A 16017-nucleotide genomic window follows, 5' to 3' on the forward strand; every position below is an offset into this window, starting at 1 on the left:
TTTGAGTTTTTTTCTTGGAGATTCTCTTTTCCCTCTCTCGAGATCGATTGTCTTCCTTATTGACCAAGGTTCCTGGTTTCTCTTGGCTGATTGCACAGGGTCTTACTTCCTTGTTGGGCTGCTTCAATGACAGACTCGGATGCATCTTCTGCACCCTCTGTGCAAGATGGACAGCCCCGGACAGATCTTCTTCCACTTTCAGCTCCAATCAGGCTAGATGGTTCCAACTATCTTAAGTGGTCTCGGACCATCTATTTGACCATTGCTGGTCGAGGATTGACTAGTCACATACTTGGGACAATTCCCATACCTACAGCTGGGCCTCCGCAAGAGAAGTGGCTGTCCAATGATGCCATGGTCATGTCTTACTGATGCAGCTCCAAGTAGGAAGAAGAAGAAGAAGAAAAAGTCCTGAACTTAGGGCTTGATTAGGGAGCCGTAGAGTAGGTTTATTTGCTAGTATTCTCCATACTTAGCTTTATTTTTCTGTTTTTAGATTGAACCGGTTTAGAATTGGTTGTATCCAATTCGTTCAAGTGGTCCAATTTAAGTCAATTAGTTAATTAGTTCTTAACTTAAGTTAGTAGGGGTATCTTAGTCAATTTACTGCTTTTAATTAGTTAAGTTAGATTTAAACCTCTCCCTTCCACGATTTTGTGAAGGAGAAGACTTTAATTTGTAGTAGGACTTGGCATTAGCCATATTATAAATATAATAAATCGTGGAGGCTCCCCCATAATCGAATTTTTGAAAAAACAAAAGACTGTTTGCTTCTGCCGATTGCTGCTGCTCCAGCCCCTTGGAGTGTTGCCTTGTGGATCTATCAAGGAAGAAGGACATGTGGATCTCCTGTGACTCCTTATGCCGTGACGGCTGGGAGGTTCTCTCTTTGAAGGTGGCCCTATCCTTCATTGTTCAAGCTGCTGCCGGTGGAATCCTGTGGTAGGTTTGAATTTAAATTCTGTTTTTCATTCCTTCTCCTTCCCCCATTCAATCCCTCTTTAATTTCAGTTTGAATCATCTACACCCTAACTCCCTCCATTCCCCACAAAACCCTAAAATAGTCTAAAATTCCCACAGCCTGATGTCATCATCAGAACCAGCCCATATTTGGATCGAACCTTCGCCTCCCTGTTTAGTAAACTCAATCCCAATCCCAGTCTTCACAGCCCACTTGAAACCCTAGTTTTGGTAATTTTTCCTAATTTCTAAAACCCGAAACCCTAATCCTAATTCTGCAGGAATTTTAAGCTCATCCAAATCCCAATATTTTTATATCAAAATAATCCCCTAGACCCGCTGATCATTACCATATATCACATTCACCCCTAACCCTAGCCTAAACCCTAAATTTGCCCTAAACAGCCCCAAACTGCCCAATCAAACCAACAACCCTTTTTTAATCCTATTCCTTGGCCTCTAGTGGGATTTTTCTCCTATCTAGAGCTACATTACTTACTTGTTGCAATCGATACAACCAAATCTGTCCGACATTTTCATGCTTCTGGACACCAATCAAATCTGGAGTGCCGCCAAGGAGACTTATGGGCGTGTTGGGAATGCTGCCCAAGTGTACGAGATTCGCAAGAAAGCTCGTGATCTCACTCAGAAGGAGTTGTCTGTTTCTACAAACTATCAAGGTTCAATATCTCGCGATATATCGGTATCTCGGGCTGTCCGAGATATCTGAAATATCCGAAATGTACCGAAATTTCGTCGAAATATGGTATTTTTTCTGCCTTATTTCGGCAGTCCATTTCGGTGGGTTTTTGGTCATATTAAGGCCTGATACTTCATCTACACCCTTATTTAAGCTAAATAAACACATTTAAACCTTCATATTGCAAAAAAGTGAACTTAAAATGGTGTTTTGGGTTTGCACCCTTGATTGACAGTATATGATCGGACCCTGATGTAAAAATAGTTAAATACACATTGTATAACTATATAAATACTCAAAGATATAATAACAAATTGAAACAAAGTAATGAATAAAAATTAAAGTCAAAATGTGGCCTTTAGTTTTCCGGATGAGGCTCCGACGTGTTTCCGGCGACAATCTGTCGAAAATGAGGATGACCAATGCTTGGATGATGCTTGAAAGAGTGGAAGAAGAGGAAAAAAATGAAGGATTTGGAGCTCTATGCAGGTCTCAGTCGATAAATATCGACTAAGACTTGTGAAATTTGAACTTTAAACCCATGGTCACGTGAGCCATTTAAGTTATAAAGGAATATTTCGATGATATTTCGTGATATCTCGAAATATCACCGATATCTCACGAAATATCGTCGAAATATTGTATTTTTTCATTTCAACAAGCATTTCGTCTCGGTAGGCTCAAGATTTCCGAAATATGCCGATATATCGGCGATATTTCGCGAAATCTTGAACCATGCATACTATGCTGCCCTCAAAAGTTTGTGGAAGCAATTGGATCATTACTCCACTTATCAGCCCTCTACATCTACTGATGTTGCTACCTATCATAAACACCTCAACAGTGACCGTGTGTATGATTTCATGGCTGGTCTGAATGTAAAGTATGACCTTATTCGGATGCAAGAGTTGAACCAATCCCCCTTTCCTACACTGGAGCAGCCCTTTGCTATGATTCATACTGAGGAGACTCTTCAGACTGCGTTGTTGCATGCTCCTACTATTACTAGGTCTATCCTATAGACTACTTCCAGCCCCGCTCCTATTGCCAATACTGACAGTGGTAATGCTGCCTCCAGAGAGCCTGTCAAGTGTGAGCATTGCCACAAGCCCCATCACACCAAGGCCCAGTGTTGGAAGTTACATGGGAAACCTGCTGATTTTGAGGCTGAACGAAGCCAGGGGAAGCCCAAACCGAAGGCAAATCTGACTGAAGCTGCTGCTCCTACTGCTACAAACCCCTTTGCTAACACTGGTTTTACTCCAAACGAGCTACTAACCCTCCGTCGCATGCTCCAGCCATCTTCCGCTGCACCTTCCATTGCACCTACGCCTGCTACCCCATCTGGTTCTTACTTTGCCTCAGGTATTCCGGTCGGTCGTCAGTGTGCATCGGTTGTCTCCAGTCCTTGGATAATCGACTCTGGTGCCACTAACTACATGACTGGTTCTTCTCATGCATTTCATTATTATATCCCTGTTCTGGAAAAGATACTGTTCGAGCAGCCAATGGTTCTCTTTCTCCCATTCATGGAAAGGGTTCCATTCACTGCTCTCCTACCCTTACCCTAAATTCTGTTTTGCATGTTCCTTCATTTCCTCCTAATCTTCTTTACATTAGTAGTTTAACCCGAGATTTGAACTGCAAAATAACCCTCTTTCCCTCTCATTGTGTCATACAAGATCTGGTGAAAGGCAACACGATTGTGGGAGGTAAGGTACATGGTGCTCTCTATCTTCTCGGCACTTCATTAAGGAGAAGGTAGAAAGTGGGCAGATTTGTATACCCTTCGTGAAATCCAACGATCAACTTGTAGATGTATTTACTAAAGGGTAAAAGTGGAAAGTTATTTCACCCTAGTCTAGTCAAGTTGGGCGTATGTGATATTTATGCACCAACTTGAGGGGGAGTGTTGAGTTATGTAACCCGATAAGGATATTTTGGGTGTTTTTTCTTTCTTTGTTTATTCCTCTGATATAAGCATGTTGGCTATACAGGGGCAGTATTGTAATTCTGCTCATTAGTAAAAGATATAAATGAAAGGGCTGTGAGTAAAGAAAAAACACTCAAGCCATTCTCCCATTCTCTATTCAGCTAACAATAGTTTTATGCCTACTCATTCCTAATGCATATTTAAGCTGTTTTAATTGAATTACATGTGTACTAGTGCTAAACATTGTGTGGAATAGGTCATATTAGAGAATGTATATAGTAGGGTAAAACATACACTACCAACCTAAGGTCTAAAGTCAATAGGCCACATTAGAGAATGTATATAGCTGGGTAAAACATACACTACCAACCTAAGGTCTAAAGTCAAACTACCATTTTGTGAGTGAATTTTTAAAATCTAAGGGTTCCACTATGTTTAGAGGGCCTAAAATATGGTTCCGAGAAGTGTTGGGACCTAATTTGGAAACTTGGGCCTCAAAACCTTTTACCGATACTTGCAGCCTATACTGTACAGATTTCAACCAAAATTTTGGTTTCGGCCGAAATATTTCGGTTTCAAGACTAGTTTCGACCAGGCTCGAAACCGAAATCTTGAACATTACTTGGAAATAGTATTAAATTGCCTGGCAAGATGACTTCATGTACCAACACCCAATTGGTGGATCCATGTAAACCAAGTCCTTGTATCCAAGATTACAAAGATATTGCTCCTAGGCACATACATACACCACAATATAGATGGTCCCAACTAAATATTTGGGCTCTCTTTCAGGCCACAAGAACTCATGAAAGCCCCAACACTTCGCATATAACTTGTTTGACTGATGGCAAAAATGATTAGCCAGTTGTGATTTCAAGAAATAAAATCAACCATACATCCACAATTTTTCCTGTCCACCAACCAGATTCAACGTTACAAATCTGAAATTAGGTCTTCTATGTAGCACCCAAGCATGTATCTCTGTCACAACACTTAAACTCACATATGTAGCACTTATTTCAACAGCAAGCCCAAATGGCAGCATCTCAAGTTTCAAATGACTTCCCACATGCCATCCCCTTATTTCCCTTCTACACAGGATCATATTTGCTGAATTTGTCTCGGCATTCGGCAATGACAAATCAATCGGTGGGAGGAGTTCAGTGGACCCATACATGATACATGGGAGAAAATAATTTATTCAATGATCAAAACCTACAAAATTCAAAAATTGAAGCTGACCAGTCCAACCAAATGTGCAGGACAACTATAAAATATCCCCCTTAGCATGGAGTATGCAAACAATAAACCTTCATGGTTCAAACATCACTATAAAGTTTCAGCAAACCTGTAGGGTTGATCATAGATACAAAATATTTAGATAGAAAATACCCAAAATAAAGAACCATTCGACTTCATCAGTCACCACGAGAAAGGGACAATAAAACCAGAAGTCTATCTATCTATATATATATATATACACGATGAAAAAGAGTTAATGCATGAATAAAAAGTGGAGAAATACGAGGAACAGAAATTTTTTAAAATGACCCTAACCTTCATCGTGTATGTGGCTGTGAAATGTAATTTGTTTGCAGCATCCTGCTGAATAGTTGATGTTATGTATGGTGTCGGAGGATTTTTTCTTATTTGGCTCCTTTTAGAGCGTACCACTTCAAAATTTGATGAAGTAATTTTCTGTTCAATGGATTTCGCCTCCACATGAGAACTGATTGACAACTGCTCTAACTTCTTAGAATCGAAGTGTGTCAAGTGTGATGTGAAAGAGCCATTGTCCAAGGAACCAGGCTTTTGTTTGTTAAATTCAACATCAACAGTCCAATACTCATGTGGTTTAAATTCATCGATTTCCATTTCTCTATCACATATTAGAGCCAAAGCTGCTGATTGGACCCGCCCAGCAGATTGGCAAGCAGGCAATTTCCTCCACAACAATGGTGAAATGTTGAATCCAATCAAGTAATCAAGAGCACGACGTGCAAGGTAAGCATGAACCAAGTCCACATCAATGTCTCTTGGAGACTGCAGGGCACTTTTGATGGATGATTCAGTTATTTCATGAAACACGACCCTTGCTACAGTGATGTTTTCATGCAAAGCATCCTGCTGTAGCAACATCTCTGTAATGTGCCACGCTATCGCCTCTCCTTCACGGTCGGGATCAGATGCAAGGATAAGATTTTCTGCCCTGAAAATCCAACCAAACCAAAAGAAAACAAGAACAGTCAGAATGAGAAACAAATCCCAATTTTAATAAAGAAATGAAGGCAAGCTACACTTGTCTAAACTTCTTCACTAGACAGCACCCAGTATTTCAGTCACTAGGTGGGATGACGTAGAAGATCCACTGTCCAGTTTGGGCCCAAGGACCTCCTGGATCAGCCATGCTATCAGTACCCACATAGATTTATGCTCCTTATCTCTGAGGTATTGGACTCGTTCTCCTAGAAATGCTAACCATTAATCAGGTATGGTACCATAGGGCAACATCAAATTACAACTCTCACATACTACAAAATCAAAAACAAAGAAAAATTACAGTGGATAAGATCTCCATACCATAGGACAAATCACAAACTGCTTGGTTTACTCATTAACTAAGGCATTAGCCCGTTATTAGCAACACTGTGGACCATCTATGTGGAACCACAAATGAAAAACCCAAAAGAACGAGCATGGAGATTAGAGTTGGTAGAATTTCAGAGCACATCCTCCCCTCTCAACATCCACCCTATTAAGGCAGCTAGTTGATATTTCAACTGTTCAATTCAAACGGCCACCAAAAGAGCATTATTTTGTCAACCTCATAAAAGATGATGTTGCAAACATGTAAAGCTCTTTTCAGCTGCAAAACGTAAGCTTCTCAGGTCATTCATATTCCTTTTTTTTAAAACTCAACCATCAAAGTCACCTAGAAAGCCTTATCCAACAATTAGTTGATCAACTCAATTATAGAAAAAAAATTATCAACAGCACTAAGGGAAAGTTCAATGCGGAGAGGAGATTCTAACACAACAGAAATAAAATCTGTCATCCAGGGAGGACTACTTATTTATGCTACAGAGCCTTGGACACACCTAGTGATAGACAGTGACTAAGATTTGGTGAATAAATGGTTATCTCAGGATTTCAGATCCCAGGGAAGTCGGTGCCATCTGAATTCAGATTAGGCTAGTGAAACTCTTATGCAACCTGAGGAATATCTTGTTTTCTTGGGGCCGGAGGGCCACTAATGCCTCAGCTGATGAGTTAAAAAGAAGAGGTTCATAGAGAGTTGATGTATATAGCTCCATTCCCAATTGTATTTTGCTTTTTCTAAATGGCCCAGCTTTGGGCAGGTTGTAATGTTGTACGTGTTTAATACACATGTGCAGCTTCTATAGCAATGAAAATTTATTACTTCATCAAGAAATAGTATAAAGGCAAAGTTTGTAGAAGAATGTCAAGTGATGGACTCATCATTGGTCGACAAACTTGTCGTCAGTCAAAGACCTACATGTAATGTACACCAGTCACAAGTAATAACCACTCCACAAGAGGATCGCAAACTTCAGGCTCAGCAACAGTAAATACTTCGATCGGTTCTCAGATTTGCAGGAAATTTCAAAACTATAAAGTAAAAAAACAAGAAATCAAAGAAGAGTAGAAGATGATAGGGTAGTCTCTCTCAGACTCGGGTCTCTCACCATACTCTCTCACAGAGCAAAGTACAAAGCTATGTTTTTTTCCCCCTCAATCTCATCAATCAAATTCGTGTACAAGACTGTAGCCCCTTACAAACTTATATAGAAGACTCAAAAACAGACTCAAACACTAAAAATGAAAGATCTAACCCAATCCTTAACTAATAAGGTAACATAAACTGGCTATGAAACTAAAATAATGAAAGAAACTGACTCAAAACAGAACTCTAACTAAACTACAACAAACTTAGCCTTATCCCAACTTAATGGGGTCGGCTACATGGATCCAAACAAAACAAAGTACGGAAAAAATAGTTTAAAAAAAAATGTAAGATAGTAAGAGGAAAGAGGCATAGCCCAACCCGTTAGAAGAATCTTTGCTAATTGGGATCTACAACATGGATCTCTGACCTCCAGTAGGCTCTGTCCGAGGTCATACTTGGAACTGACCTTAGCCTATGCATGTCCTTCCTCACCACTTCTCCTATGGTCATTTTAGGTCTGCCCCTAGCTCTTTTAGCTCCTTAAATCATAATCATATCACTCCTCCTTACTGGGGCATCACTAAGCCTCCGTTGAATATGACCATACCACCTTAAACGACTCTCTCTTAGTTTGTCATCGATTGGGGCTATTCCTGAGTCCGATCTAATATGTTCATTCCGTACTTTATCCTTGTTTTTCCACACATCCATCTTAACATCCTCATCTCTGCTACACAAAGCTTATCAATATGACACTTCTTAACAACCCAACATTCTGCCCCATACATCATGGCCGGTCGAACAACAGTCCTGTAGAATTTTCCTTTAAGCTTTACAGGAATACGCCGGTCACACAACACTCTAGACGCCCCTCTCCACTTCATCCATCCCACTTTAACTCTCTGTGAAACATCATCCTCTATGTCATCTTCTTTACTTATGATAAACCCCAGATATCTAAAATAGTCACTTTGTGGTATCTCTCTATCCTCAATTCGCACCATATCAATATCCATCGTAGTGTGACTAAAATTACACATCATATATTCCATCTTCGTTCTACTAATCTTAAGGCCACTTGTTTCCAAGGTTGATCTCCAAAGCTCTAACTTAGCATTAATCCCTTCTTTTATCTCATCTACTAAAACGATATCATCGGCGAAGAGCATACACCACGGGACCTCGTCTTGAATGCTCTTGGTTAGTTCATCCATGATAAGCGCAAATAGATAAGGGCTTAAGGCGGATCTCTGATGTAACCCAATCGTAATTGGGAATTCCTTGCCTTGCCCTCCCACTGATCTAACACTAGTTACTACGCCTTCATACATATCTTTAATTACCTGCACATATTTACTTGGCACTCCTCCCTTCACTAGAGTATGGTGGATTAAATCTCTAGGGACTCGATCATAGGCTTTTTCCAGGTCAATGACGACCATATGGAGATCCTTTTTGCTATCTCTATATCTTTCCATGAGCCTCCTCAATAAGTAGATAGCCTTTGTTGTGGATCTACCTGGCATGAAACCAAACTAGTTCACCGAGATAAGAGTCTCCCTTCTCAAACGGGCTTCAATAACCTTCTCCCAAAGTTTCATAGTGTGACTCATTAGCTTTATACTTCTATAGTTATTGCAGCTCTGGATATCACCTTTATTTTTGTAAACTGGGACTACAATGCTTCTCCTCCAATCATCTGGCATCCTCTTTGTGTTCATAATCCTGTTAAAAGCTTGGTTAACCAATAAATCCCACAACCACCTAGGGCTTTCCACACTTCTATTGGAATCCCATCAGGGCTTGGAGTCTTGCCAGCTTTCAGCTTTCTTAAAGCTTCTTTAACTTCTGCCACACAAACCTTTCTTACATAGCTATGATGAGTGGTATCATGTTGACTAGAGTACTCGATCGGGTCATTACTACTCGGCCCAACTCCATTAAGTAGGTTATAGATATACTCATCCCATCTCTTCACAACGTCCTCATCCCTAACCAACACTCTTCCATCCTCGCCCTTAATACACCTCACTTGGTCGAAATCTCTACTCTTCCTTTCTCTCATCTTAGCTATCTTATATATAGCTTTTTCCCCTTCTTTTGTGTTTAGGCTGATATAGAGATCCTCAAATTTCTTTGCCCTAGCCATTCCCACAATCTTCCTAGCTTCATTTCTGGCCTCAAAATACCTCTTTTTATCCTTCGTTTCTTTAGTCTTTTGCTATGTCTTAAAACAATCTTTCTTGGTCCTCATCATTCCACCACCAAGTTTCCCTTGGGGCCTAATGATGCAGATTTATCACCAAACTGGGCCTCTTTTATTAGGAATAAGTGGAGGGTTGGGTTACATATATGTTGGGCCTTTGATCCCATGGGTTTCTAATGTAATAGACCACTTTTATAGGCCTAGAATATGGGTATATAGGTTGCATACGGAATTAGCCCAATACGTAGTTTATTTTTATGTTTTTTAATTGAACCGGTTCAAATTGGTTACATCCAATTGGTTCAATTTAAGTGATCATGTGACTTGGTTAAGTGGTCATGTGACAACTTAATTAGTCATGTGATGTAAGTTGGGCTGGATTAGGACTCTATAAGTCCAGCCATGTTTTGAGTTTATTTCCTTTAATATTCTAGTTTCCTAGTCAGTTTAAGTTACCTAATAGGTTAGGGACAGGGTTAGACCATTCTTTTTTAGTGTCTAAGTCTATTTTTGAGTCTTCTACATAAGTTTGTAAGGGAGGCCAACATTAGATACGAATTCTGATTAATAAAAACTCAGCTTTATGCTTGCTGCCTTTGTTGCTGCTATTGCTCCCTTGTGTGAGTGTTGCCTTGTGGATCTCAAGGTGCTAGGGTGAGTGGACTCTCACGACTCCTTGCATCTGTCCAGTACCGGGAGGTTCTTCTTCTTCTTCAATCGAGCTTCTTCAAGCTGTTGTTGCTGCTGCCTTTGAAGGAGATCAAACCAGTAAGTAATTTTAGTTTTCTTCATATATCCTTCCCCTCCATCCATCAAACCCTAACCTCCATTAAACCTGCAACTCCTACCTTAACTAGGACTCCCTCATAACTTCAGATCTGTCCATCAGTTTCAAACCAAACTCCCAGCATACAACCCCCACACTTCTCCCTACACTCGATCCTAAACCCAACTCATAACTCCCACTCTATCCCCTCCATTCCTCCACTCCATTAAACCTAAAACCTGCAACTCTATTCTGTCCAAGACTACAGAATTTTAAAACCTTCCCAAACCCTAATATTTATATGTCATTAAAGCACCCTAGACCTGCACATTAAAACCCCACAAACCCCATTGCCATTATTCAACCCTAACCCTAATTTCTACCCAAATTAGCCTAATCTGTCCCAATCGGCCAGCCTTGTTAGGTAACCCTATTCCCCTGGCTCCTAGTGGGACTTCTCCTACCTAGGACTACATCACCTAACTATTACCCTTTACTTCCCCTAGCACATCTTTGGCCACCTTCTTAATACAAGTCATCATCTCGTTCCACATCACATTGATGTCTCCCTCACAGTCCCATTTCCCTTGTCTTACTACCATACCAGTAAAAGTCTTAAGGGACTCCCCTTTTAGTTTCCACCACCTTATCTTAGACCGCAAAGGTTCCCTTCTTCTACATTTTTGGGCGCTAAGGCACAAATCCAAGACTACCAGTCTATGTTGAGTGGTGAGGCACTCCCCAAGGATAACCTTACAGTCCTTACACATCAATCTGTCTGTCCTCCTAGTTAGGAAGAAATCTATTTGGCTGCGATGATTCCCACTTATAGGTAACCAAGTGTTCCTCTCTTTTTGTAAAGAAAGTGTTCACAATGGGAAGATCATAGGCTACCGCAAAGTCTAGGACTGAGGTCCCCTCGTCGTTCCTCTCCCCGACCCCGAAACTGCCATGGACACCTTCATAACTTCTACAATCACTCCCAACATGTCCGTTCAAATCAGCTCCAATAATAATCAATTCATCTTGTTCAAAGCTCTGCATTAAGGCATCCAAGAGATCCCAAATTTAACGTTTACTACTTTCATCCAGTCCAAGAACTCTAACTAAACTAATAAAGTAAATCCCGTTTTCCTACTTTCTACCCATATTTTAGGCCCTAAAGTGGCTCATTACAAAGAAAATCCATGGGATCAAAGGCCCAACACCTACATAACCCAACCCAAGGCTTATTTCCAATAAAATAAGCCCTTTAGGTGACTTATCTGCATCAACATGTTTTAGACTAAATAAGTTTGACCACCAGTCTCTTTAGGGCATTCAAGAAGCCCAAAAGTAAATGTTGAAGTTACCACCTTAAGTTGGGAATCTTATACTAGAGATGCAATAGAATCAAGGCTCTCTCATTCTACTGAGGTGATAGTGTCTTTTTTTTCCCTGGGCCCCTTTTGGTCTGATAAATCAGAATTTTGTTAATCAAAAAAGAAAGCATTACTACCCTAGGTCTTATTACTTAAAGATCATGAAATTTTAAGGACTTTTAAATCCTACTATTCAAGGACAAAGTCTTGCCTACACTTCAGGATGGATAACAGATCCAGTTATGAGCCTTATGCCCCTCCAGACATCCACATAGGCATGGAAGTCGTTATGAACACAAGCAAATCTTCTAATCATGAGTCTCAATCCGGCAGAGAAGATATATAACTATATAGGGGGGGGGGGGGGGAAGCACTTGCAAAAGTAGATTGGTTATTCAGAAATTTTCTTTTATGAATTAAGCTATCTGCTCCTGTGGATCAGAGTCTGGTTAACTCAAATTCTGTTCTGATTTCTGAATACACTTAAGTAGGCTTTATTCGGAGGGGGAAAGCTGTATAACTTCCATTCAGTTTTTATTGTTGTCCAGCAAGGCAGCAAGTGCTAGGATTACTTCAAGATATTTCAACTCACACTGATTTGTGTCATAGAAGTCAGTCCCTATGTATTCAGCTGCAAGTCTTACAAGCTGTAAGAGTTAAAACAAGGTGTAAATAGGCACACCAGGAATAACCGAACAAGTAATCAGATTTTTTAAATTTTAAGGAAAGAAAGAATGCATGCTACTGTTCCTGCTGGAATCCTTTACCTAGCAGATTAATAAAAAATAAAAATAAAAAAAGTAATCAGCTACTAGCTGCAGCTAGGCTAGTTTCAAGAGCTGTCTTACAATCATGCCTGTTGCTACTGTATCAATTTCCTTTCAAATATTAGGTGTGTTCTTCAGTCAGATTACCAACTACAGGTTTGTTACTGGATTTAGTTGCTTATTTCAAAAATCTAGGTTTATATGTGTCTCTGGTTGTACATTCTTCTTCAAGTTCTTCAACTGATTACATGATCAAAATATAGTTAGTGAACTTTGGCTAAAGATATTAACTTAAAAAGAAAAATTCTCTGTGGGGAGTGTGCCACCCACGCCCAAACTCAATGGGGGCAAAATGACCACCCCGCCCCCCAAGATGCTTTTGCGCACCATATCAATAGCCCCCGTGTGCGCGGAGGGGCCACGCTCCCCCACAGATAACGGTCTCCCTTAACTTAAATACAAAAGATTTTTCATTATCTCAAGAACCATGGAAATCTTAATTCTACTTTTATTCGACTCAATTCATATCAATTTCCACACCAACTCTTCAGGAATATTTGGTTTGTTTGGTTGATGATTGGTTCAATTAAAAAGGTTTGAGATTTCAAGTAATGTTACCTAGTACAAATTATTTCCACCTGCAAGAAAGGGATTAATATACATCAAATGTCAATAGAAAATACTAATCAGACCAACATTTCAAAGAATTGAAGCATCAATGACTGAAAATTATACATGTATGACACTCTATTTCGTGCATGTTTTGGTAAGCTTCTGGGCTTGGGCTTCTGCACTTCAAGCAGCCAGCTTCTAAGAAGCAAAAAGGCAATATTTATGAGCTTCTCGTGGTTCAGGCGGTAGTGATTATAAGAGAAATAATTCCACTGAATCTGCTTCTTTCTCCTAGAAGCTGGCTTCTGGAAGCAAGGAGCAGAAGTACCAGAAGTTTAACCAAATATGCCTTCTAATTTGTAAATCAATTATAAGTAAAGGAGGTCCAGACAGTACCCATTTAGCGCAACCTTAATACTCTTAAGATGAGTCCATGCAGCAGCTGGAACCTCCCATACCATACTGAAACCATTGTCAGGTCGTACAGATCCTGACCTACCAGCCAAATCTCTCACATGACCATAGCTAGGCAGGACTTCAAACATATCCCCGAGGTAGCTCTGAATAACCTTTGCTTTTGTGAGGGACTCCACTACTACAACAGATTTCCCAGTGGGAGGGTATAATGGCTTCAATGTGCTCCCAAAAGGCCTAATCTTTCCCTCATCTAACAATTTCTGAGCCTTTGGCAACTTGCTGCTGGAGGAATCTTGCACAGACTTGTTGCTTTGTCTCAAGGAGGCCTTACTTGATTTTGTAATAGTATTTTTCATCTTAGATTTACCAGTTCTAGTAGAGTTCCCATTTGATTCTGACTTTGTGGACTTCTTGTTTGTGGAAGGAGGACTGCCCACCACTGCCAACTGTGTATCCTGGCTCTCCTCTGCTGGAAGATTCTGAAATACTTCAGCTCTAGTTAGAAGTTATTTATCAAATAAAGCACATAACCTGAGTCTTTAACACAAGCCACCAGTACTTACTTCTGAAGCAGTGTAGGATTCAGTGGCTTTGGCAGCATGAGTAGATTTTTTAGAACCTTTAGCCTTAGTTCCAACAGCAGATGAACTAGTGCCAGAAAGTCCACCACGTTTCTTACTTCTTGACTGCTGCATCTTTTGTCCTTCCGTGTTAGCTTCTTGGTTTTTACTGGATCTTTTAGATGAAGAATTAACAGATGATCCTGAATTCGCATCCTGCAAGGCATCTTTGGTCACCTTCTCATCCAGCTTCACTGAATCCTCAATTTTAGCAGCCGTCTTGCTAGCATTAGGACCACTCCTTTTAACAGCTAGGGAGGATTCAGAAACTTGTATATTTCCATCATGACTTCTTCCATGAGCAGCCAATGACTTTGTATGCTTCAGCTGTCTGCGGACTTTCTTGTCTGGAAAATTATGAACTCCCAAAGCCAGATTATCATTTCTATTAACTGAATTTATTGAATCCTGGGGTATCTCTATAGGATGAACTGAAGAAAAGCCTCGACGACCATATTGACAAGAAGATGAATTCGATCTAAAACTCTTGTTTGAACACCTAAAGATATTAATAGGATTAACAGTACAAGGAAACCCAGCTCTAAACTGGGACTGGAAAGTATAAATTGCACCATGCCTGAACCCATCGGAAAGGCTTCTGAAGATAAAAGGTTCATGTTCAACCTTGAAGCTATCTTTTAATTGATTATCAGCAATCCCGCAAGGATCCCTTGTTCTTCTGAATTTAAAATGAGCATATTTCCCATATTTACTGCTGTCGCCACGTAGCACATACGGCAAACAAGTGCCTGGATAGTTCTGAAATGCACTGCATTGTGGCTGCAAAACCAGTTCCAACACAAGAAGAATGAAATGGTTACTGATAATACTTCACTTTCATCCTGCTTCATATTAAAGGATGAAAAGGAAGAAGGCATGTAATACTATTAGAAGCCAATTCAAGTTTAAATGATTTTGGTCAAGCGGTTCTTCCCAGAATAACCATTCAAACTATGACTAGAAAATTCAACTCAAAAGGAAAATAACATATTATTGAAAGGGACACCGAAAGTTTGAATGCAGGCAAGAAAAATTCAAGGGCGCCAATCCAAAAAATAAAAGGACTTGCCTAAAGTTAAGGGAGGTAAAATCTGAATTCAACATTGATGAAATCAATGGCTTGCAGAAGCAATGCCATTGTTTCAGCATACATAGTAATTCCACACTATAGCAACGAGTAGTAATCATGAATCATTTCAATGGTTCGCAATGCGAATTGATAGCAGGAGAAATATTACTAATATAGCTAAGAGAGATGGCCAAGTGAAAGGAATCACAAGTTTAGAATCAAAGTCAAAACTGATTTCGAAACAGATTACGGGTGGAGGGGAGAGGAGAAAGGGGAAAGAGGGAGGCTCCGGAGCTGTTCTGGCGATCGCAGATACTAATTGCAACCAAACGATTTTCCCCAACACCCAAACGGAATAAAAATATACAAAGAAAAAACTTGGAGAAACGTTACCATAGATGAAAGTCGAGATGAACAGGTGATGTTTCCGTGCAAGCAACCCATGGAGAATAACCTATGCGGCTGAAGCGCCATTAAAGCCTTCTGCAAGTCGCATAGAAAGCCAAACCTCTAGAATTAGAAAACAAAATACAAAGAAAGAGTAGAAGATGAATGCAAAGAGGAAACAAATGAAGAGCGATTACTGCTAAGGGTTTAGATTTTCCAGACGGCATTTGGATAACATCTTTGCAGATGAAGTGGTTCTAAAACCTGAGTTGTTTTGAGTTCGCCAACAAAACAAAATACGAAGGAGGAGAGTTTTATACCAACGGAACCGCCAAAAATCACTTGCTAGTTACTAGGGCATTTTGGATCAGACAAGCATGGAATTACGAAAGTAACCCTTTCCAAGAGTTCTTTCTCATCGGAATAGAATCGGGTGAATCACCAAGTTCAAATCGAAATCAGCCCAACACAGTCTCGTTTTTTTTTATTTCCTAGGCCTACATTGGAGCTAGAGAGGGACCCATGAGAGAC

The 16017-nt window shown here is 40.1% G+C and overlaps 2 protein-coding genes across 2 annotated transcripts in view; both read right to left on the reverse strand.

Annotated features, from left to right (window-relative positions):
• LOC122652727 (DNA topoisomerase 1) overlaps positions 1–13889 on the reverse strand; it is a 69810-nt gene extending 55921 nt beyond the window's left edge. The window contains exons 1-2 of the mRNA XM_043846551.1: positions 13390–13889; positions 5151–5802 (exon numbers count right to left, since the gene is read on the reverse strand). Coding sequence (XP_043702486.1) covers positions 5151–5802; positions 13390–13766 — 1029 coding nt within the window. The 5' untranslated portion in view covers positions 13767–13889. The remainder of the gene's footprint in view (positions 1–5150; positions 5803–13389) is intronic.
• Positions 13727–15735, reverse strand: LOC122652728. Its single transcript, XM_043846552.1, has 3 exons — positions 15684–15735; positions 15493–15582; positions 13727–14810 (listed from the first exon to the last, which is right to left on the reverse strand). The coding sequence occupies exons 1-3, from the start codon at positions 15711–15713 to the stop codon at positions 13950–13952; spliced, it is 981 nt and encodes a 326-aa protein (XP_043702487.1). The 5' UTR covers positions 15714–15735; the 3' UTR covers positions 13727–13949.
• Positions 15736–16017: the final 282 nt, after the last annotated feature.

The sequence above is a fragment of the Telopea speciosissima genome, chromosome 2, assembly GCF_018873765.1.
Source record: "Telopea speciosissima isolate NSW1024214 ecotype Mountain lineage chromosome 2, Tspe_v1, whole genome shotgun sequence".
In the NCBI taxonomy this organism is placed as follows: domain Eukaryota; kingdom Viridiplantae; phylum Streptophyta; class Magnoliopsida; order Proteales; family Proteaceae; genus Telopea; species Telopea speciosissima.

Coding starts and splice junctions, on each gene's coding strand:
- LOC122652728 (XM_043846552.1), bottom strand. CDS start 15,713: ATGCCGTCTGGAAAATCTAAACCCTTAGCA. Junction 15,583..15,683: donor GAAAATCTAAACCCTTAGCA/GTAATCGCTCTT, acceptor TGCGACTTGCAG/AAGGCTTTAATGGCGCTTCA. Junction 14,811..15,492: donor CATCTCGACTTTCATCTATG/GTAACGTTTCTC, acceptor CTGGTTTTGCAG/CCACAATGCAGTGCATTTCA.